This window comes from Nanorana parkeri, unplaced genomic scaffold (assembly GCF_000935625.1).
Source record: "Nanorana parkeri isolate BGI_ZX_2015 unplaced genomic scaffold, ASM93562v1 scaffold97, whole genome shotgun sequence".
Lineage (NCBI taxonomy): Eukaryota > Metazoa > Chordata > Amphibia > Anura > Dicroglossidae > Nanorana > Nanorana parkeri.
In genome coordinates, this window is record NW_017306365.1 from 949,920 (window position 1) to 973,645 (window position 23,726).

General features: G+C 42.4%; 1 protein-coding gene across 1 annotated transcript in view; it reads right to left on the reverse strand.

The window, feature by feature from the left end:
* Positions 1-23,726, reverse strand: part of VPS13C (vacuolar protein sorting 13 homolog C) — a 225,912-nt gene that overhangs the window by 155,123 nt on the left and 47,063 nt on the right. The window contains exons 12-16 of the mRNA XM_018552762.1: positions 12,373-12,430; positions 10,572-10,699; positions 8,833-8,939; positions 5,264-5,435; positions 4,719-4,781 (exon numbers count right to left, since the gene is read on the reverse strand). Of these exons, the coding sequence (XP_018408264.1) occupies positions 4,719-4,781; positions 5,264-5,435; positions 8,833-8,939; positions 10,572-10,699; positions 12,373-12,430 (528 nt within the window). The remainder of the gene's footprint in view (positions 1-4,718; positions 4,782-5,263; positions 5,436-8,832; positions 8,940-10,571; positions 10,700-12,372; positions 12,431-23,726) is intronic.

The following is a 23,726-nucleotide window of genomic DNA, read 5'->3' on the forward strand; positions in this document are numbered from 1 at the left end:
CTATAGCAATTCATAAGAACTGCCATTTCAACGTTCAGGACCAATGCTCTGACGCTAATGGCAGATATCTATTTATCAAGGGCTCCATTGAGGGGATAAAGGTCACGTTTGCCGTAATCGATGCCCCAAACACACAACAATTGACTTTCTTTGATATGGTCCTCCCCAAACTACTCACCTTCACGGACTGTATGCTCATATTGGGTGGCGATTTTAATTTTAGCCCTGACCCTGCCCTGGACGTATCCACGGGGAAATCTTCCCACTCTTTTACCGCCCTGAAGCACTTTTGTCGGGCACTACAGAACCTGGCCCTCATTGATAGCTGGCGCGCACTCCACGCCCCTGACAGGGATTATAGTTATTATTCTAGTGTCCATGGCACATACTCGCGCATAGACCTACTGCTCATTGGCCAATACCACCTGAAACGCAGAGCAATGTCACACGTCCATAAGTTGCGCACAAGGTCGGGAGAGGAGGTAGTTAGTACCTCCAAAATAGCTGACGCTTTCCGCTCATATTATGCGACCCTCTATGACCTGCCCCCTAATGACCCAACCTTGACAGACGACCACCGCCGCAACCGCATACGCGAATACCTGACTAAAGCAGGGGGCCGGTTATATCCTCGGAGATGGCTGAGATGTTGGACAGGCCCATCACCTCACTGGAATTAGAGAGGGTGGTCAAATCCCTCCCAGGGCATAAGAGCCCTGGCCCGGATGGGTATACGAAGGCCTATTATCACAAATATCTTACGATCCTAAGCCCTCACTTTTGTAATTACCTTAACACCCTGGCCCATGGAGGGAATATCCCACGTGAGGCACTGATGGCCCACATCTCGGTCATCCCAAAGGAGGGAAAGGATACCACGCAGCCCCAGAGCTACCGCCCGATCTCCCTGATTAACGTGGACATAAAGATATTCTCTAAAATATTGGCAAACAGATTGGGACCCCTCCTACCAACCCTAGTCCACCCTGATCAAACTGGCTTTATACCACAGCGGGAAGCAAGAGACAATGCCCTTAGAGCTACTCACGTCCTACACTGGGCCCGCTCTATGTCACAACCCCCTTCCTGCCTGTTCCTCTCCTTGGACGCAGAGAAGGCATTTGACAGGGTGGACTGGGTGTTTCTGGAGGAGGTTCTGCGCCAACGGGGACTGGGGGCTGCGTTGCTGTCTTGGATCTCCTCCCTCTACACGACACCTGAGGCACGGGTGAGGGTGAATGGCGCCCTGTCGACCCCGTTCCCGGTTCGGAACGGGACCAGACAGGGGTGCCCACTGTCGCCCCTACTTTTCGCCCTCACACTTGAACCCCTGTTACGAACTATCCGCTCTGACCCGAATATTCACGGGGTTACCGTAGGTAGCACAGAACACAAACTTGCGGCATATGCCGATGACGTCCTCCTGTTCGTGACCCAGCCTCTAATATCCCTGCCTAACATACTCCGAGCAATAGACACCTACGGTACCCTTTCCAACTTTAAAATTAACTACTCGAAATCTGAGATCCTCCCTGTCACAGTCCCGGCCCCCCACATACTTGGCCTTCCCCTTTGTCTGGGCGACTACTAGTATTAAATACCTAGGTATTCATCTGCCTCACACTCCTGAACGACTGTATCCCTTAAATTATCCCCCGCTCCTTAAGCAGATAGAGTGAGACCTCAAATCCTGGGATAGAGAAGCATTCTCCAGGATAGGGATGGGTAAACATATTGAAGATGTCAGTCCTCCCTAGACTGCTCTTTCTCTTCCAGATGCTTCCCATAGCGGTCCCTCACATGTTTTTCCGCCATCTCCGTAGTCTTTTTTCAGACTTTGTGTGGCGGAAACATAAGCCCAGAATCGCATTCTCCATTCTGAGGAGAGTGAAACTGTCGGGTGGGCTGGGCCTCCCGGACATGCACCTTTACTACAAGGCAGCGGTACTTCAGCAAATCCTAGACTGGCATTTCCGGGTGGGGGACAAGCTATGGGTGGCATTGGAGAAGAGTATGGCTGGCCGGAACCTGGCTCATGCACCATGGTTGCTACCAGAGTTCAGGGGGTTGGCCGCCACTACCTCCCCGCTCACCTCCCACACGCTGCGGCTCTGGGACCGCATGAACAAACAGAGACAACTGGCGCCCGCTATATCCCCCCTGGCCCCGGTGGGTGGGTTCCCCTGGTTTCCACCGGGTGAGAGCTTGACATATCTTGGCCGTTGGGTGGGAGATGGACGTGTGAACCTCTCTAAATTCCTGAATGGCTCTGCGCTGATGTCCCTTGAGGAGATGCGTCAGAAATGGGGGTCGTATCCGTTCGACTTCTGGAGGCACAGACAACTTTCGCACTTTCTGCGCTCACTAGAGTCCAGAGTGCGGCCCCTTAACTCTGCCACTCCATTCGAGGAACTGTGTGCCGCAACAGAGCCGCCCCCCAGGTCCCTCTCCCTGCTCTATAGACTCTTGTTACAACAGGACTCTTCGAGTCCACTGCACTTCCTGGCAGAATGGGAGGGCGACATGGGGACACGGTTCTCGGAAGCGGAATTGGCCAATATTCTTAAATATACTCACTCTTCCTCCATAGACTCTAAGGTCCAGGAGACAAACTATAAGCTCCTCGCCCGGTGGTACAGGGTTCCCCACAGCCTACACCGTATATACCCCTCTGTGTCACCGCTATGCTGGCGTAACTGTGGGATGTTGGGCACGCATCTCCATATTTGGTGGGACTGCCCTGCAATCCAACCCTTTTGGCAACAAATCCAGGCTGAAATTAAGGTACTCTTGGACATAGACTTACCTCTCACACCAGCCCCCTTCCTCCTTCACTCGGTACCAAGATCAGTGACTAGATACAAGTCCAGTCTTCTCCCCCATCTCCCAAACGCGGCCAAGCGACTGATTCCCCGCTACTGGAAGAAGACAGCGGTTCCCCTTGATGGAGGAGTGGAGCGAGCAGGTGTCAGGCATCCAGGCTTCTCAGGAATGGCTGGCCACGAATAATGGTAGATATGATAAACACTACTCCACATGGGCCATGTGGCTGCATCACCATCCACCATGATGACATGGAGGTTTGAGGTCTTTGCTGGCAGAATGTTTTTTATGATCTTCCTACATTTTAGCTCCACACTTCCCATACTTACAAGAGAGTGAGGTGTACATGCCGGATCTTTTTGATCGATGAAGAGCTCCGGAATAGTGAGGGCTCCGCTTGCGGATGGCCAAAGACCAGGGGTACACCCTTTCCCTTCTTCCTAACTTTTCCTCTCTACACCCTCCCTTCCTACCCCCCTTGTCCTCTCCCCCCCCCCACCCCCATCCCCACCCCGGAACTTAATGCCTAGTTATTCTTGATTACAGAATCTTGTTCATATGCACTTTGTTCACTGTGGCCAGCTCGCAAGACCGAATGGTACAAAGCTGTCGAGTATCCGGGAAAGGATTGTGTCCCTATGTTTTTGTCACCCCGCTAACCCCTATCTATGTTTTCCTATGTGCCTTTCTATTTTGTTTTATTATGTTGTTTATTAATGCAAAACTGGAAAATAAAGAATATTTAAAAAAAAAAAAAATACATCTAAACCCCAACTGGATAACAGCTTGCTAAAGCACTGTGCCTCCTATCTATTAATACTCGTTTATTGCAATACTGGAGAACTATGAGGTGAGTGCTTTTCACTCACCTCATAGTTCTAGCTACAGCTACAGCTCGCGGTATACTGAGCCTAGGGTGACGGGAGGAAGCTAGTTTGTGTCCTCCCGTTCCCCTAAGGAGAACTATGGGGAAAAGCCTTAACCCCATTAGTTCTCCTTTAAAGACTGACTGAAAATTACTTTTGACGTTACATTAACATGTTATAGCTTACATGAGGTTTAAGTGGGTGTGTTTAGGTCCACTTTAAAATACAAACAACTTTGAGAAAAACCAAAATTTATTAGTGGAAAGTATTATACATATTAAACATGCCGATTTTCCTCTCAGACTTGAAATTGCTTCAAAAGGCTGCAATGCAGAAGCATCTTCCAAAAGTATAAGGCAGGAATATGCAACTGTAAAAACAATTTGCCAAAAAGGTACTGAGCAGAATAGCCAAGCCGAATGCCGCTCGTCGGCATTTGGCTATTCACTCACTATCGTTCGGCCCCTATGAGAGTAATAAAAAAAGTGTAATATCTAAGCCTGATGTAAATTAACTGGCTTTAAGACAAGAAAATATCTAATTGAGGGAAGATTCCTTGGCCACAGTAAATAAATGTAATGACAGAAATCATTTCTTAATAACTTGGATTATATTTATGTGTTGCACATATGTGTATTATCACTGTCCATGAGGTTTTGCAGAATATTGTGTAAGCCACAAACAGCTGTATGCTTTATTTTTGTTGAATTAAAAATCTCTAATTAAAGTTTGCACTGAAAAAAAATACATAAAACTACAAATGTATTATTCGCCTTCCAGGGCAGTGACATCACTGGTAGTGAAGCAAAATGCCTTCAGCCAACCCCAGAACCAACATGAGACAGATTCTTCCCAAATTAGCCTTATTTGCCTACACTCAGCTAGGATTTTATAACCACTTTTCAGCACAAGCGACAGTACAAAGGAGGACTTGGTTATACTCTTATGTTTTGTAAAAACATAGCAGGCTCTCTGTAAATGACATATGCTTTTTAGCAGTAGAAATGGAAACAAAATTATAATTTTTACCTCTGCTTGAGCTTGCTGTCTGCCCAGGATTATATTAAACACATCAAGTTTGTTTTCCAAAGCCTGTAAGGTAAAACAAAAAAAATACAAAAATGTTAACCACTGCATTAATACACACACATCAGAAATGAAAAATAAGGGACCGTGTACACCAACCCTAGCTATCATCACAATTACATAAATTAAACCTGGAAAATGATTCACAACTGAAGATTTACATACAGAAAACCAAGTAGAATACAAGTCTTCATAATGGACTTTTCAAATTATGACAGCTTCTCCTTGACTGTGGGTATGAGATGTAACAGTGCTAGCTTGGTAGCATGTGTTTAACTATATCTGCAAAAAAAATAAGTCATAGCAACTAGACTTGCTGTATTTTTCTTGAAGACGTTTCACTGGTCAACTGACCAGCTTTCTCAATTCAGAATTTTTTTTTTTTTACAGATATACATGGATACATGAGAACCTCATAAGACATGTGTTTAACTAGATCTGCCTAATAGCTGGATTTTTGAGGCTACAGTAAAGTGCACACTGCTTACCTGCAGTTCCTTTAGCGTTTCCTCAGGAACTTTGGTCTGAGTCAGCTTGACCTTGTAAACATTTTTATAGGCTTTAAGGTTTTCCCTGTGTTCTGCTATGTTGCTCCAAGTCCACATATGTGTCCTTTGTTTAATACGAACTTCTAGAATGCTGGTGATGGCATAGTTCCACCTGCACATAAAACCAAGCATGTCAGGGAGGAGTTTGCAAAAATATAGGAGTTTATATTCAGAGAAACAGAAAGTGAAATTGTATCTGGACCCATAATTTCTGCAGCTATTTAATCTCTTACAAATATTACAGAAAAAAAAAATTAGCTACCTCCAGAACACGTTCCCATGCCTGCGCCATCTCTGTCTCCTTGTCTTCAACTGTGCTCCTGCTGGCTCGGACGTCAGAGCCGAAGAAGAGATTAGTTCGCCGATCACTGCTGCAGAGCCCACCGTAGACCGCGCACAGCCCACCTGAGTGACCGAGCACAGCCCACCATAGACCCACAGACCCCACCTGAGAACTTGCACAACCCAACTGATAGTGACCCTGCAGAGTCCACCATAGACCCCACACAGCCTACCAAAGACCCATAGACCTCACCTGAGTCCCTGCACAGCTCACCTGAGAGTGACCCTGGAAAGCATACCTGAGAATCCAGAGCCCACCATAGACCCCACACGCAGAGCCCACCTGAGAGTGCACACGCAGAGCCCACCACAGACCCTGCACAGCCCACCTGAGAGTGTCCTCGCAGAGCCCACCTGAGAGCGACACCGCAGAGCCCACCTGAGAGCGACACCGCAGAGCCCACCTGAGAGCGACACCGCAGAGATCACCTGAGAGCGACACCGCAGAGATCACCTGAGAGCGACACCGCAGAGATCACCTGAGAGCGACACCGCAGAGATCACCTGAGAGCGACACCGCAGAGATCACCTGAGATCGACACCGCAGAGATCACCTGAGAGCGACACCGCAGAGATCACCTGAGAGTGATACCGCAGAGCCCACCTGAGAGTGATACAGCAGAGCCCACCTGAGAGTGATACCGCAGAGCCCACCTGAGAGTGATACCGCAGAGCCCACCTGAGAGTGATACCGCAGAGCCCACCTGAGAGTGATACCGCAGAGGCCACCTGAGAGTGATACCGCAGAGGCCACCTGAGAGTGATACCGCAGAGGCCACCTGAGACCCATAGACCCCACACAGCCCACCTGAGAGTGACCCTGCAGAGCACACCTACAACCCCTGCACAGCCCACCATAGGCCCATAGACCTCACACAGCCCAACTGAGAGAGACCCTGCAGAACCCACCATAGATACTGCAGAGCCCAACTAAGACTCTCTATGGTGGGCTCTGCAGGGTCTGAGGTGGGCGGGTTGGGGTCCCTTTCCCTGCACACGTGCGCTTCTCTTACCTGTCAGCCCAGAGCTGCCCGCTGCTGGGCCCCAGCCTCCTCCACCTCACCGCCGCTGCTAGGCCCCGGCCTCCTCCACCCCCGTTGCTGGGCCCCCCTCTGCCCTGGTCCCATAGCAACTGCATGGGTCACTATGGCAGTAGTTACCTCACTGAGACTAAGACTAATCTCCATGGTTTGAGTTCTGAAATATGGGCGTCCGTGTGTAAAATCTCAATTGGATGATCCTCCTCTGTGATTCATTTGGTACAGTTGTCCTTTTAGTATGTCCTCTACCCCCCTTCCCAGGAATTGCAAATGCATTTTCCCACAGCATCAAAAATGTTTGCTGTGTGGCCTGCTGACAGCCACACAACCGCCACTTCAAAAGCATCCTAACTTTTTTTCAGCACATGCATGCCCCAATCTCAATTCATTCCTGTGAGTAGGTTGTACATCTTTCATTCAGACAATGGATGGCTTTTCCTTAGGAATGAATGAAAGCAGCATTTTCACAGCTTTGCGACTGTGAATTCAGGGGGAGGAGCAAAACCAATACACTTTTAAAGTGGACCTTTACCCCCTTTTACTAAAAATCATATCAGCATGCAGCTCTGCATGCGGATTTAAAATCATCTTACTTTTATTAGTTAAACTTGTTTTCCATTTTCTACAAATAGAGTTCATTTACTTCCTGGTCAAGTTTTGGAACAAATTGTGTAATTGCCAAAGCATTGCATCTTGGGAAGGTTACATCAGCAGTGCATTGCTGGGAAATCTCATCTGTAATCTCATGAGATCTCAGGGAAAGACATTTTCCTCCCCTGAGATGATGTGCATTATCACATGTCCTAGTCACATGTGCCAGAGTTCCAGGAAGTAAATGGAGATCTAGTAATCTGCCCTTAGTTAACATGGCCACTGCCAGAAGACTAGGGAAGAACTTGGAGATGTATCTTTTTTTAACCTTTTAGTTATGTAGCAAAGTCAATGCATTAACATTCTCAACTAACATTATCACAACTAGGCAACTGGACTTGGTGTATTTTTCTTGAAGATGTTTCACTGGTCATCCAACCAGCTTTTTTCAATTCAGAATGACTTGTACAAAACAATTGATCTGGGAATAAATATGGTGAATGTTGCTCCAATCCATATGATCTGTTAATCACAACCAGGTGTTGATTGCATTTGTATAATTGGAGTCTAGGAGGTGTTATTAACCTGCCCAGAGAGAGGTGTTAAAACAGTATTGTATGTGGCAGACAATGGATGTCTCACCCCCCCCCATTCTCCATTTTTACATAAATGGCCTCTTTCACACCTCTTTTAAACCAGTCCTCCTGTAATTGAGAAAGCTGGTTGGATGACCAGTGAAAAGTCTTCAAGAAAAATACAGCAAGTCCACTTGCCTTGACTTATTTTTTTACAGATATACCATGACCTGCATGAATAAGAACCTTCACAGACAACTATTATACACTTTTAGCTTTTAACACACTGGTACAGGTTTTATATTTAGTTGGACGTGTTGAAATAATGTTTGTAGAAAACTAACAGTGACACTAACTCAGGAGTTACTCCTCCCCGCTCCGATCCTCCAGTGCTGACTGGCGGAACTGGCGGAACGGACGGGGGAGGGGGAGTTTATGTCCTCCTGTGACCCCTTGGAGAACTATGGGGAAAAGCACTGACCCCATAGTTCTCCTTTAATAAAAATTTAGCTTATTGTGTATCACTCAGCTGTAGATCCTCAAATCATCTCTGAATTCATGCTGACACTGTCCTTCATTCTGGAGGGTGGCTATTTTTATTTCCCATCGTCCTTTGTATGTTGTAAAGTATTCACCCCTCCAAGCTCGCTCCCATGTCGGACTACAAATGTCACGTTTAGTTAGCTCATTTGTATTGACGTTATAGTCTATCATGGTAGCAAGCTTGGAGTGGTGGCTAATTTACAACACACACAGGGACCATGGGGAACCGAGCCAAGTGATACACAAATAAGATAGATTTTTGTTAATTGTTAAGGTACTTGAAGGCATTTTTAAGATTTAAATCCTGAGTTTAGTGTCACTTAAACTTTTCTAGCAACACAAGTATATAAATACAAATGACATCTGGTAGGACCTATGTTATATAGGAGTGAAAACATTTTATAAAGTGCTAGCATACCATTTTCTGCAGTCTTCCTTCAGTGTTACCACTGGTCTGTACTTTCGGTATGGGACGTTCCTCACCATGTAATCCACAGACGCCAACAAGTCGATCATACTGAGGTACTGCAAAAAAAAAGATTTGTGGTTATCACTAACCCCAAAAAGGTTTAAAATTATTTAACAAAATCAAGGAATATAGAGTACTAAAAAAACTGATAATCTTCATTTATATGCTACATTTAGAAAAACAATGCACAAGAATCAGTGCTGGATTGCATGGTGCTTCTAGTTTACTGAAATCACAACTCTAACCCCAACTCACATCCTTAAATGAATGTATTATTCTTTAAAAGGATTGAAATGTCCTGTTTTAACAGAGGATCTGTCTGATTTTCTATGAGTGCTCGGTGCATATCTGAGTGATCAGCTCTGTTCAGTTGCTCACAGCACATTTGATTCTCAGCCTTCTCCAATTGCTAAAAATAATGCAAGTCTCAATTCTTTCTGTTGTAGGGTAGAAGGCAGATTGTAATTTTTACTTTCCGCCACATAGATTGAATGTAGAAAGCACTAACCACATTTTATTCTCTGATAGCTCTACTCCCGCTGTTCACTCTACACTTTCTGATAGCTCTAACCACACTGTCTGTACTACAGTCCGACAGCTCTACCCTGAAAATCCACTCTACATCCTCTGACAGCTCTACTCTCACCATCCACTCTACATTTGCTGATGGGTCTACCTCCACTGTTCACATTAAATTCGCTACTAGCCCTACCCCCCTTCCCCACGTCAACAGTACATTTCCTGATAGCACCACCATCCACACTACATCCTCTGATAGCTCTACCTCCACCATCCACACTACTATATCCAGTAGATCTGTCCCTACCATCCACACTGCATTCACTGATAGATCTACTCCCGATGTCCACACCAAATTCACCAATAGCTCTACCCCCACTATCCACACCCCAATCACTAATAGGTCAACCCCCAGTATTCACACTAAATTCTCCAATAGGCTTATTACCACTGTCCATACTACATTCACTGATAACTCAAAACCCACCAGCCACACTACATGCTGATAGTTTTACTACTACCGTCTACAGCTGTTTCTCTCATCTCGCCATCCCCTGCCATGATAACCTTTAACATGAATCATGCGTGTCCCTGGTGCACAAGCAATCGCCATTCAGCTTTTTTTTTCCTTACCTCCTCATAGACCATGGTCAATTATTAGCCCCAACACTCTCTTCTCTTATTGGTTCATGATCAGTTACCTCTCTGCCTCCGAGTCCCCCAGCTCTACAACGAACCCGCACTCTGTTTTCCCCCATGACCAGCTGTCATGAGATGGCACACTTAACCAAATAATATGTGTCCAACTAAAATATTTACTGATTGAGCAGTAATACATATCAGCATGTTTTCATTTAATTAGAGGCCAACATTATTCTAAACTAGTCTAAATTAAGCCACTCATGAACCGGGACACATTTTCAATACATTAACATAGTGAATGTCATCGTCTCAAGACAATGTTTATTAGACTTCACAAGAGACAGAGGAGTGCATAAAAATAGCAGCAATAAACATATTAAAGCAATTTATACTTTTAGTACACTTCCCGATGCATACACTGTAAATGCATAAAGAAGCTCCTTAAGGGTTAATAAACCCAAAATATGTCCAACCTGCAAGAGATATTGTGGATTATCACAGTGCAGTACATCTTGATTGTTACTTACCTGTGGTTTGGTCAGTTCTATTGCGACATGTTGAATTTCCATGTTCCAGTCTAACTTTGGTGCCTGCAGTTCTAGCTCTGCATTAGGGTTGATGTAAAGCCTTGCTGATGCAGAAACTGGCTTAAAGACTTCAAATACAGATAAAAGGATTTTGGTTAAAAAGTATTGACTCAGAAGTACAGAGACTGTCATGAGAATTTTCAGCCACTAGTGGGTACTCTGCATATAGACAGTATGCTGGTGATCTGCTAACAAATTACTGTGGTTTGTCAGGTGTAGAATCTACATATTCACAGCATTACAACATCTCAGTAGGTACCAAAACATTAATATATTAGAACATATTTACAGCATGGTCTTGCAAATGGATTTTGCACTTTTAAGTCTAATTAAAACATGCATTAGATTTCATAGAATTAAGTCTAATCCAACTCCAGCAACAAATCTTTTTTGGATAGGGTAAGGGTTAGAATCTCATTTTTTTTATTGCTGCTAGAGTACCCATTGGGAAGATTTTCCCTTACTTAATTGTCCAGTGACACCCAACATCATAGAAAATAGGTAAGAATATGAAAGAGTGGGTAAACTTTCCCAATGGGAACATATACAGCAATAAAAGCCAAAAAAAGAGATTGTAACTCTTCACCAAACTACTAAAAAATGCACTTATTGCTGATTGTGTCAAGTTAGGCCTCTTTCACGTGGTTGCCTTCAGTTCTGATCAGGAGGGTATGCGTGCACGAATCCCCTGCTGATTGGAATGGATGTTCCCATTGTGACATCCGTGACCACCAAGTTTTTTCCTCCATCTTGCGATAGAGGGGAAAACCGAAATTACCGGACCCATGTTGGTCAATTGAGAGTTGGATGAAAATTGACAGGTGTCCATTCACATCAGATTACCCCAATCCGGTACAATCAGTTTCGGCGAAACTGAACACTGTTCCATTTGCTTTTGCAGACCTGGCCGGAGTTGGAGGTAACCAGATGTAAAAGGACGCCCTTACATTTAGATACTGCTGCCCATAGACTAACATTGGGCTTCTTACCAGGTCCACATGAAAAACTGACAGGTGGACCTGATTGGAATGCATGTGTGAAAGGGGCCATAAGAATACAACTTGGCTAAGTTACATATTGTGGAGACTAACGCTACAAGGGGATTACACATTACACTAAATGCTCAAATGACCCACCCTGTCACAAGCTTAATAAAATTGCATGTAAAAGCGCAGAAAAATCAAGTATTTTTAATACTTATTTGCAGAATTTTTCTTTCCATTAACATTTTTTTTATCAACTTGCAATGTGCCTCGCAATTTGCTAGCAAATTTGACTTCTTCAGAAAAGTAAATTCCCTAGCAAAGACCCCTACCCTTCTGTGAGTGTCTAATTACCCTCTGTGTTGGCTGCTCCTTTACTCCTCCATTCATCTTGCCACATAAACGTTTAGGCAGCTTCCAGGGAGAGGAGTAAAGGGGAATACTGTAGCGTGCCATCTGAGTGACAAATCTGAGTCTACTGGGGCTGCTGACATCACATTCAAGATGATGGCGCTCAGCACAGTCCCAGGGCTTTTGGGAATCTACACAAGGGAGGCTTTTACCGGTAAATAACATTCCTATAATATGTTAAATGCACAAATAACCTTATAGAAAGACTGTTCTTTAGATAAATGGTTCGGTGACAAGGTCTCCATAACTAAAATAACTACAGCGTTATAGCAACTAAAGAAAAAAAAAACATTTTCAGGGTAATTATAGATTAGAAGTAAATATAACAATTTGGAAATGTTACTTACTGTACTGATAATCTATGGGGTTTCCTCTACTTGACATAACATTGGACTTCAAATCAGCCTAAAAATAAACACATCACTCAGACAGCTGCTTCACAAAACATTAAATATTTTCTTGGCCATTCAAATTAAAATACCAGTCATTTTTGTATAAATATAGGGAATTAAAGTTAAACAATGTGTTTTTGTGGACACACGGATTAATGTTAGGCATATCCCTGTATAACTTTATGTTCCTTAAGAAACCTTATTGTCTATATCTTCTTCAAAGGAAACTTGTGTGTTAAACTTAACAGTTTTGTTTAACAGTTTAGCAAAAACAGATCAAATAAAGTGGATATTAGCACTAATTTAAAAAGGTATTCTACAAAGTAATACAATGTTTGGCAAACATGGATGCAGGTAATAAAAACAGAGATGCACCAGAGAAAAGTAAGTAATATTCCCAAATTGGAGCAATACTTGCAACAATGATAATGTGCAGCTCTGACAGCAGAGGAATTCAGGTGGATTATACCACCTTTTTGGGGAAAACTCTCTGCAAGAAGAGTCCAATTCATCACTCTGCTAGGCAAGTGAAAGATTAGAGGTCCGAGATTGTATTTCTGTCAGCATCTGGCAAGCATCAATGCAAGTGCTGTTGCTCAGTCCACCTATCTGGGTAGATATTGCTCCATCCTCTGGTGTTGGAGAGCTAGCTTCTCAACTAGTACTTGTCTCAATGTTATCTACAAAAGTTAGATCGCCTTTAACCTTTTAGAAACCTTGCATATGTCTCTTGCATACTTCTGGATTTAAAAAAAAAAAAAAAAAAAAAACCTTGAAACATCTTCCAGTAATAAGTAAAACTGCCATGGTTGTCCACCAGCAAGGTCAGAGCAGTTGGAAAATCATAGTACAAACCTCAAATATGTTGAAATGTGTTAGAACAATCACGATTTGTATACAGTATTCTTTCGAACAAGATAACTTTTATTGACAAACTTTCCAGCAATTCATGGTTGGAGCCTTGGGATTCATTTCTTTCAAGACAGTAGCATGTTTTCTCTAAAAACAAATCTGGGGCACATTATTTATAGTTCTTCATCAAGAGAACCCAGCAGTAACACCACAGCTTTCTCCGCAGCTTTCAATGCAATTGATATGCCAAAAAAGGTAGAAAAAGCTTACGGTAACATTTTAATCTAGAACCCTGGGTATCCTTACAATCTTGTCTTGAATTGTATTGTGATTGTAATGTCTTCCTTATATTGTAAAGCGCTGCACAAACTGTTGGCGCTATATAAATCCTGTATAATAACTGTGGGACTGAGGCTGTTTCATTTATTTACTTCAAGGCTATTCAACTACCACCAAGTACAAAAATGCCTCGGAGGACGTTCCCATCTGACACTGAGCTTCTCCTCTAACATCCAGCTCTAGTTCCTGTCTCAGCCAGTCCATGGGAGATCCCGCCCACATTCCTGAGCACTCCGTGAGCTAGAGCGGTGAAGATTGTGGAACTGGAACTGAGGGATGTGATAGCAGCACATAGCAGGTATGCAGCCCAGCATATATCCAGCACATCCCATCCCCCTCATAGAAGATCTGCAACACATCTATCCCACTCACACATTGGGAAGCGAGGGTGGGATGTGCTGGATGCAACAGCACATCTTACCCCTTCTCACACACACACACCAGATATCTAGCACATCATCACTACTCCCACTTACAGCAGGTATCCAACATATCTTCTCCCTTCAATACCAACCATCAGCAGGTATCCAGCAAAACTACCCACCTGCTTTACCCCATGCCCATAGCATATTGGTCCGCAGCCACCATCACCTTCTTATTCACAGCACACCTCATCAACCCTGACTCAAAATACATGCCACCCCATCCCCCAACCAGCACATGCCTCCCTGGACCCCCAGAAAAGAGAATGGGAGGGAGGGAGAGGGAGAGAAAGGTTTAAATAGATACATGGGGGGAATTTATCAAAACTGGAGCAGACAAAATCTGGCGGAGTTAAACAAACCATAGTAACCAATCAGCTTCTTTCTTCAGCTTGTTCAGTTAAGTTTTGCAAATAACGCTCATAGGTTGCAATTGGATACTCTTTTTTTTCTTTTCTTCCTTTGAGCTCCACCGGCCATCAATCATGAATTTTATCAGCTAGTCCGTGTGAGTAAGTAGTGTGTGGGAGTGAGGCAATGTTATTCACACTATTGTTTTAACTCTATAGTAAGATGGGGGTTTGATGTCATATGGTCTAACTCATGTGCAATCATTCAATACTGTTCAAATAAAGTGTCTTTTTTATTGAACGAAGTGGCAACTCCGACCCTCTATAACAACTGTGGTCTGATTCCTCTTAGGATCAGTACCGTGTTCTTTTTTGCCAACTGCTCCAGATTCTGTTTGCTACAGTTTTGATCAATTCCCCTTTATTTAAATAACAGCAACTCATATTTTCAGCTGATAACGCCCTATTTAATACATATTTTGCATACCCATATTTTTTATTGTATTAGCTTTTTAAGTATTAGCTTTCTTTCCTTACTGTTGGGGCACGAAAGCTTTTGAAATCATTTACTGGGCCCTGGTCTTACTAAGGTTGACTGTTAAACTCTTCTAGATGCAGTCATGAGTGCCAATAGGAAATTAAAGTCTCATACTCAATAAACAAATTTTCACATATCTGACGCAGGTTCCTACAGAGTAAATAAATACTGGCACCAACACGGAAAACAGGCATGTTTTATAAGAACCAAACAGGAAGGCCACACATTACTATTCATTAAGAATAATACAGTTATCAAGATTAGCTAACAATTCCAGGTGTAGATTTCTTGGAAAATCCTCATAATGATGCCAGTAGTCAGAACAAAACATTATTATTGACATTTGTATGAACAAACTTTTCACAGGTAATCTACAGATAAGAGTTTAAGCCTAAACTGCTTTCAAGTGCAACTATTACAATATCATTTATCTGTCTATGCTGTGTAACAACTACTCATTGTTTTATATGGAGAATAATTCCTTTTCAAAGTAACAATTAATACATGCTGACTGCCAATCAATATAACACAAGTGTAGCACTAGTGTTCGGATCATCTAACATGGTCCAGATTGAAACCAAAATGTACAGGGCCAGACAATCAACTACAATTCACTCCCAAGTCCTCCTTTTTTGCAAACTAAGGTGGGAAAAAAATTCTGCAAAATGGTCTGCTTCAGCGTAATGCTTGTTTTTTTAAACCACAGAAGAAAAAAAAGCACTGCAGTTCCCTCACCCAAAAGTTCTAAGTCAAGCCCAAATGCAGGACAAAAAAGAACTATGCCTTTATTAACATACAAATGTGCACCAACATAAAGCAAAATAAGCTTAAAGCTGAACTTCAGGAAAAGTAAATATGGTCTAAATACCAAAGGCATGCACTTAAATCATGGTGTGCTTTGTGCATTTCTTCCAGATCTGTGCAGTAATTCAGTGTGAAGCTTTGCCTCTGAGCAGAAGCTTCCTGTAATAAAGACCGATCACTGCTGCTCTCTCTCCTTGTGCACTGTGCACTGGTCTCGTCTCCGCTCCCTCCTGTAGTTTTCTGCAGGCAGCCTGTAGTGGGTGGGACTGTTGGGTAACTCTCACAGCTCTGTTGTCTGCACAGGCTATGTACTGCTCAGTGATGATGTCAGTGCTACATTTACAAGGTATTATTTGGGTCTGCAGGGTTTGCTCATTATATCTTTGATGGCTATTGATGAATATATTTAAATGAACATTTATGTGCCCATAGTTCAGCTTTAATAAGCGAACATGAATGCAATAATATACTTTGTGATTGTAGGTGCATACATTTAAATGTGCTCAGTAAAAGTGATCACTTATTTTGATCTACTACAAGTAGAAGAATACTAACTTATTCGCAGTGACCACAAGCTAAAAGTTGCCTGTTGGTATTGAGGAAAACAAATATAGATGGTTACAGATAGATTAAATCCTGTATTGATGGTAACATTCAATAGACATTTGGTGGCTACATTTTACTGCCACAGTCTAAATAGTACCTTTATGGTACTGACCGATTTACTGTAAAACAAGTGCTACATTTATTTTCCAACTGGATATTTGTACTTGACTGGCTCTTGGCGCCAGTGTACGGACCAACAAGTCCTTTTCTAATAAATATTTGCTACAAACTGGATCACTCAACTGCCCTTGCTTACAATACAATACCAGAAACAAATATCAGTAAGCTTAGCAAACATTGACTTTTATAACCTGTGAATGCTGGCAAGGTAATAGAATAATAAAGAATAGTATTTTTAAATAACACTTGAGCTCTCCAACAGGCATAAATTGTCTAGTAAAAAAAGTAAACATTAATAGGCCTCCCAAAGTAGAAGATCCAGTTTCCTGTACTACTTATCTTATGGGTAGTTTATACCTACCGCTTCTGTGTATAAAAAAATATAAAGGTCGACAAATGGAACATTCCTTAAAAACATTTGGAAGTTATGTTTCATGGAGCCAGAGCTCAAATTTCTGAAGAGTTTGGTTAAAGTTTATTTCCACTTTTGCACCCAAATTGGGATAAACACAATTTTATCCCGGTTACATGTTCCCATTCACATAGCATTAAGTAAAAAAATGTTACTTGGGTTAGGGTTTTAAGGGTTACAATTTCTTCTTGCTTCTATTTCTTTGAAATGTTAGGAGGGGCTGTGAGAGGCGAGAGGTCTGAGGTGGCTTGTTAAATTTATGTTAATAAAGCTTATCAAATAAAACACAATCCTCAAATTTCAGCCCCACGTGTTTCCATTAGGGCAGACCACTGAGAAAGGGCTAAGAAAAACCTGGAATCAGCCATCTTGCCTGATTTAACACTAAAAAGGTAAGAAGTAAGTCAAATAAATATATCTATATTGAATTTCTAACAGTTCTATCCCATGCCTAACAACCATATAGAAGTTTGTAAATGTAATGACACAGTTTCACTCAGCCCCGTGAATATGCAATTCCTTGTGTCACCATACGTCTGGAATTCCCAGAACGTATCATCATCATTGCTTCCCGGAAGCAATGCATGATGGGCTGTGTACCTAAAAAACAGAATGCTATGCCCACAGTTGATCCAGAGGAAGGAAAAAAAACCCCTATAAAGCATTGTTCAATTTGCTTCAACAGGGGAGGAGGAAAAATCCTTTCTGATCCCTCAAGGCAGCTGATATTTGCTGGGTCAACAATATCTGGTGTTTATTTTACTTCTAAGAAGTTAATATCTAGTAATAGTCTGTGCATTTAGGAATGCTTCCATTTTTTTTTAAACAGTTAACCGAGCTAGCTAGAACTAGCCCCTAAGGGAGTCTATTCCACATTTTCATGGCTAACTGTGAAGAATCCTTTCCGCATGCAAAGGTTATACCTCTTTTCCTCCAAATGCAAAGAGTGCCACCTTGTCCTTTGCAGTGACTTTAAAGTGAATAATTTGGCACCAAGCTCACTATATGCACCACTTATGTATTTCTACACAGTGAACATATAACCCCCTTAGTATCAATTTCAGAGGAATCCCACTGCACTCCTTACCGGTATATCCCTTAAGGTGGGTGCTGCAGTGACTTTTAATGATGCCGCATCAAATACTTCTTGAAGCCTTCACCATGGTGTGCTGGTGATACTTTCTGCGACTTACATATCCCTCCTTAATCGCCTCTTCTTAAGAGAAAACAAATTCAGGTAAGCTAATATTTCCTCATAGCTGAGCTCCTCCATGCCTCATCAGTTTAGTTGCCCTTCTCTCCACTTTCTCCAGTTCAATAACATCCTTTTGGGGAACTGGTGTCCAAAACTGAACTGCATGTTCTAGATGAGGTCTTACTAATGCTTTTTATAGGGGCAGGATTATGTCTGGAGTCTAGACCCCTTTTAAATACAAGAAAGTATTTTGCTTGCTTTAGAAACTGCGGCTTGACATTGCATGCTATTATTGAGTCTATGATCTACCAGAACACCCAGATCTTTCTCCATCATTGACTCCCCCCAAACATACTCCCCCTAGAGTGTATGACGCCTGCATGTTTTTAGTCCCAAAGTGCATAACTTTAAATTTATCAACATTAAACCTCATTTGTCAAATAGATACCCAATCACACAGTGCATTCAGATCTGCTTGTAAGTTGAAGACAGTCCTTACATGATGCATTCCACTACATAACTTGGTGTCATCTGCAAACACAGAAATGGCACTTTTAATCCCCAACTCTGTATAATTTATAAGTAGAACAGTAATGGACCCAACACTGAACCTTGGGGAACACCACTAACAACCTCAGACCGTTCAGAGTATGAATCATTCATCACCACTACGGAATAGGTCTTTAAGCCAGACTCTATTCCTACTGACCTTAACCTATACATTAGCCACATGTGGGGAACTGTGTCAAATGCTTTTGCAAAGTCCAAGTATACTATATCCACAGCTATTCCTCTGTCCAATGTATTACTCACTTCCTCATAAAAAGAAAGTAGGTTTGTTTGACAACTTCTGTCTTTTGTGAATTCATGTGGACTATCGCTTATATTATTTTCAAGCAAAAACAAGTGCATGTGATCCTTTATCAAACTTGCAAGTATCTTCCCAACTTTGGAAGTTAAGCTTACAGGTCTGTAATTACTTGGTAAGGACTTTGATCCCTTTTTAAATATAGGTGCCACATTGGTCTTGCGCCCCATCCATGGGTCCCAAGCCAGTCATCAGAGAGTCCCTAAAAATTAGATACAATGGCTTAGAAATTATACAGTTCAATTCTTTGAGGACACATGGGTGTAAGCCAAACAGTCCAGGTGCTTTGTTCACCCTAATTTTCTGTACCATATGAAGTGGTACACCATTGTGGTTCATTAGAGGCTATGACATTGCATTCCCTATTATGGACTTGAGTTCCATCTTGTTCCTTAGTGTACACAGAGCTGAAGAAAGTATTTAATAGATTTGCTTTCACTTTGTCTCCAGTTACCAACCCCAAGTTATCTTGTAAGGGGCCTACATACTCAGACCTGATCTTTTTACTATTAATATATTTAAAGCGTTTTTGGGGGGTTTGCACTCTTTCAACCTGTTGCTCATTTAGAACCTTTGCGATCTTTATTTCCTTTTTACATATTTTGTTACATTCTTAAATGACAACAGTGTTCCTTCATTTTCTTTGAGTTGGTACAGCTTTTTGACAACTTCAGCAAAGTAATCGGTTTTATTTTTTCAGTCATGTCTTTTAAGTTACAGTTCTTCATAATTCTTAAGAATCTGCCCTAAAATCATTAGTTTGTATTGTTTTAGAAAAAATGTCTCCTGTCACTTTAAGAAAAAATATAGGTAATTAATATTGGCAAGTACTTGAAAAAAAATATTTATACTCTTTTTTTTTTTTTTAATGGTATCGGTGCATCCCTACTTTAAATAGCAGTATGACTGTGGCTGGAGGCGGAGGAGTTTGGATCTCACTGTAGTTAACCCTTAGTTCAAATTCAGAGGTATGCATATAAAGACAGACATGCCCAAAACACAGATACACACATGTAATTTGTCTTCAGGTTCAAGGACTTGACATACGTTAATCTTCCTCAATAGCCAGATGACTACATCCTTTTATAGAAACTGATAACGTACATATAGATCCATTATGCTGAGTATCTAAGATACGTATGAGAACAGGTGCCATTTATTACAGGTTGATAAGGGTGGCCTGACATTACATCATATGGGAGACAAGGAGTGGCTATGCTACCAGAAGGCAGACAGATATTACAATAACTTACAGAGCAATATGGCATACACAGACAATAGACAGAATGGCAGCATGGTGGCTTAGTCGTTAGCATTTTGCCTGAGTTTGAAATCCTCCAATGACATTTCCTCTGCATGGAGCTGGGACACACTTTTGTATTTGCTTAAGTTTTTTTTTCCTTTCCTATTACAATCTAGAAACCTATGGATAGGTTGTTTTCCAACCAAATTGACCCTAGTATCTGCATTATCTGTCTCTGGTCTTATATCACAGCTCCTTTGGGGTTAACAACTTATGTAAATAATTCTACATACTGTATCAGACTGTATAATATATTTGCACTGCATAAATATGAGAAATAAATAATAAGCAAAATCTAGCAGGACGTGAGAATCCCTCCTCTGTTAAACATTTAAAAAAATGCATTTTAACTTCATATTTGACAGGGTAGCCATAAGCAGTGAGAAGTCCCTACTAGATACTTATAAAGCAGAAGCATGGTTTAATTGCACCCATAAGGTTGCTTTAAAAAAATATTCCACTATATTTACTAAGAACAGCTGTGCGTTTCCCAAATGTGCAATGCATGCACACGCTCTACTGTGCAAATAAAATGACTTAAAAACCTTTGTACTGCCTTGAGCCACAATAAACGTTGGAAGTCAAAGCTATATGTTCTTTTTTTTTAATTATTTGTAGTAATCATGCAAATCATTTGCATGATTAATCAGTCTGCTTACCTTTTTAATTATTGCACCGCAGCCAATATCCTTTATATGTAAAAAAAAAGTATTGGGAGATTAAAATGTACTTTCCCAATTCTTGAGAGCCTGTGTGTGACACAGCAGGTTGAGCGATCGACAGCTGAGCGATCACGAACTTCTCAACGCTCAGCTCACGGTCTTCTCCCTGCAAAGAGCGGTGACCGTTAGTCACCAGTCCCTGCAGGAATTCTCCCCTCCCCTCTCTGTTCATCCAAAGCTCATTGGAGGGACAGACGGGCAGAGGGTTGGCACAGCTGGCTCTGGAGAGGCAGAGCCAGCTGTCAATAAGGTAGTGGGGTGGATCAAGACAATATTTATCATGCGGCACTGGGGAGGACTGCTCTGGAGGTGGAACTCATGAGCTACGTGTTTTCCAACCAATTAGCTGTGGCCTGTCCTTGTGTCCTTGTTGATTGGGTGCTGCATATCACTCTCCTGAGACGACTCCCGTGCCTGATTGCCTTTCCATTTTGAAATAAGGGTGAATATAATTAATCATTTGTGATCTTTGCTCTACACTGGACTGGACATGCACTCGACTGGATTCTTTCATGATATACAGTTCCTGTCCCTTTGAAGAAGCCCAGTAAGGCGAAACATGTCGGGACTATTTTGAATGAATTAACAAATCATGCTGTATAAATTAATCATGTGATGCCAATACTACATATGGAATAACTACACTATGAAATAATCATGTTTTACAAAGTGGATTTTTTATTATTTAATAATCATGTTATATTAATAAATGCATTTATGAAATGTCATACTTAGTAAGAGAGCTCCTAGTATTTCTTGAAAGCCCCTCCCCTTAGGGTCTTGGCATACCCTTAGGTGGAATTCATTAATTTTAAAAGCTACCATTTACCAATTGGGGTGTGAAATCGTGCTCTCTTAAAAGGAGAACTATGAGGTGAGTGATTTTCACTCAACCTCATAGTTCGAGCCGACGTGTGACAATGAAACTGTCACATGTCGGCTCAATAGATCAGGAAGTGAACAAACACATACCGTCGCTCGCTCACTTCTCGATCCTGTCCCTGCAGTGAGCCGTGACTGTCACTCACGGCTCACTGCAGGGATTCCCCCCCTCCCCGCTCCGATCCTCCAGCGCTGCTTGGAGGAACTAACGAGGGAGGGTACAGCTGGCTCTGCCTCTAGATAGGCAGAGCCAGGTGTAAATCACGCAGCTGGGTGGATCTCAACAGTAATGTCGGGATCAGTCCCTGCTGCGGCGGTCTCAGTATACAGCTACAGCTCGCGGTATACTGAGGTCTGGGTCACGGTAGGACGCTAGTTTATGTCCTCCCGTGACCCTGAGGAGAACTATGGGGGAAAACACTTACCTCATAGTTCTCCTTTAATAACCTCCTTTACTTGTGAATACTACTGTAAATTATATATATATTAGAAACAATTGTTAGAACGTGTTCTATTGATAAACCAGCAAAATATTATGATCCTCTTTTATAGAAGACTTGTAAGCTCTGTTGAACATCCACAATATACAGCCATTCTGTTGAAACAAACTTGTTGGGCTTCCTATCCATACGGAAGTTATTGACACAGTGCTGCCTTGTCACAATTAATTTATTCACAGGCAAGGCCATGTGGAAAGGATGGGAACTGAAGGCAAACAACAGGAACACACCATTGTTTATATAACGCGATACAGCCTATCCTATTTTTTTTTTTATTAGGTTAACATCCAGGCAACCAGTTAATACACAGCTGAATTAAATATATGTTTACCTTTTTACCTGCCACAGAACTTGGCCTCCCGTCACACCAGAAATTTGCATATCTCCACCAAACAAGGCACAGGCAGGAAAAGCATGGGACCATTTCCTGGTTCTGATTTACAAGGTTCTGATTCAGGTTTACTGCTTCCTGATTTAGTTTCCTGCTAACTGATGACTCATCTGCCTAGCTCTGCACTGTGTCAAAAGTTTGTAAATCACAGGTTTGGTTGCACAGATAAAAAAAAAAAGAAGAAGACATTGCCGAGTAAACTAACCATACAGATAGATCAACTGACGATTGACCTCCGACCTTCCGCGTCAGCGTCAGTGCGACGGGTCGTCGGCGGAAGTGACATCCCCCGATCTTCACTGCAGGTCTCGGTAAGTATTTCCATTGCCGGATGTACAGTACACTGTTCGGTACTGTACATCGGCAACGCTATACAGTACTGTACTAATGCAGTATAGTACTGTATAGAGTTCCTCACTTAACGACCAATCCGTTTAACGACCTGGTCGTAGGAACGGAACTCGGTCGTTAAGTGAGGAATACCTGTATACAGTATGTTTGCCTTGAATTTTGCATTGGTAGGATTCTGATCTAGATATGACCATGTACCTTCACTAACGAAGGCATGACTTATATTTACCCATACAATGTTACAGCATATGGGGGAGACAGATGCAAAAGCTAAAAGAACAGTCTGGCTGTAATGGATCCCCGCCATCTGCGCATGTGCAACCTGCACGTTCCTGCACTGCTCGGGAACGCGTCATCCCGCGCATGCGCAGAAGCAGTAACCTACGAGCACGAATATGCGCCATCCCGCGCATGCGCAGAAGCAGTAGTCTACCAGCACGAAAATCCGCCATAGTGGCGCACAGGAAATGACATCACTGGCCCTATATAAACCCAGCAGCAGTACCACCATGTTGCTGGTTTATTGTCAGCTAATCCTTGTTGCAGTTTTTGTGATATCTTGCTTGATCCTTGTGACCCGGACTTCCTCGACAAACCTTGAATTCTGCCTGCCTTGACCACGGAACTGTTATTTGACCATTCTTCTGCCTGACC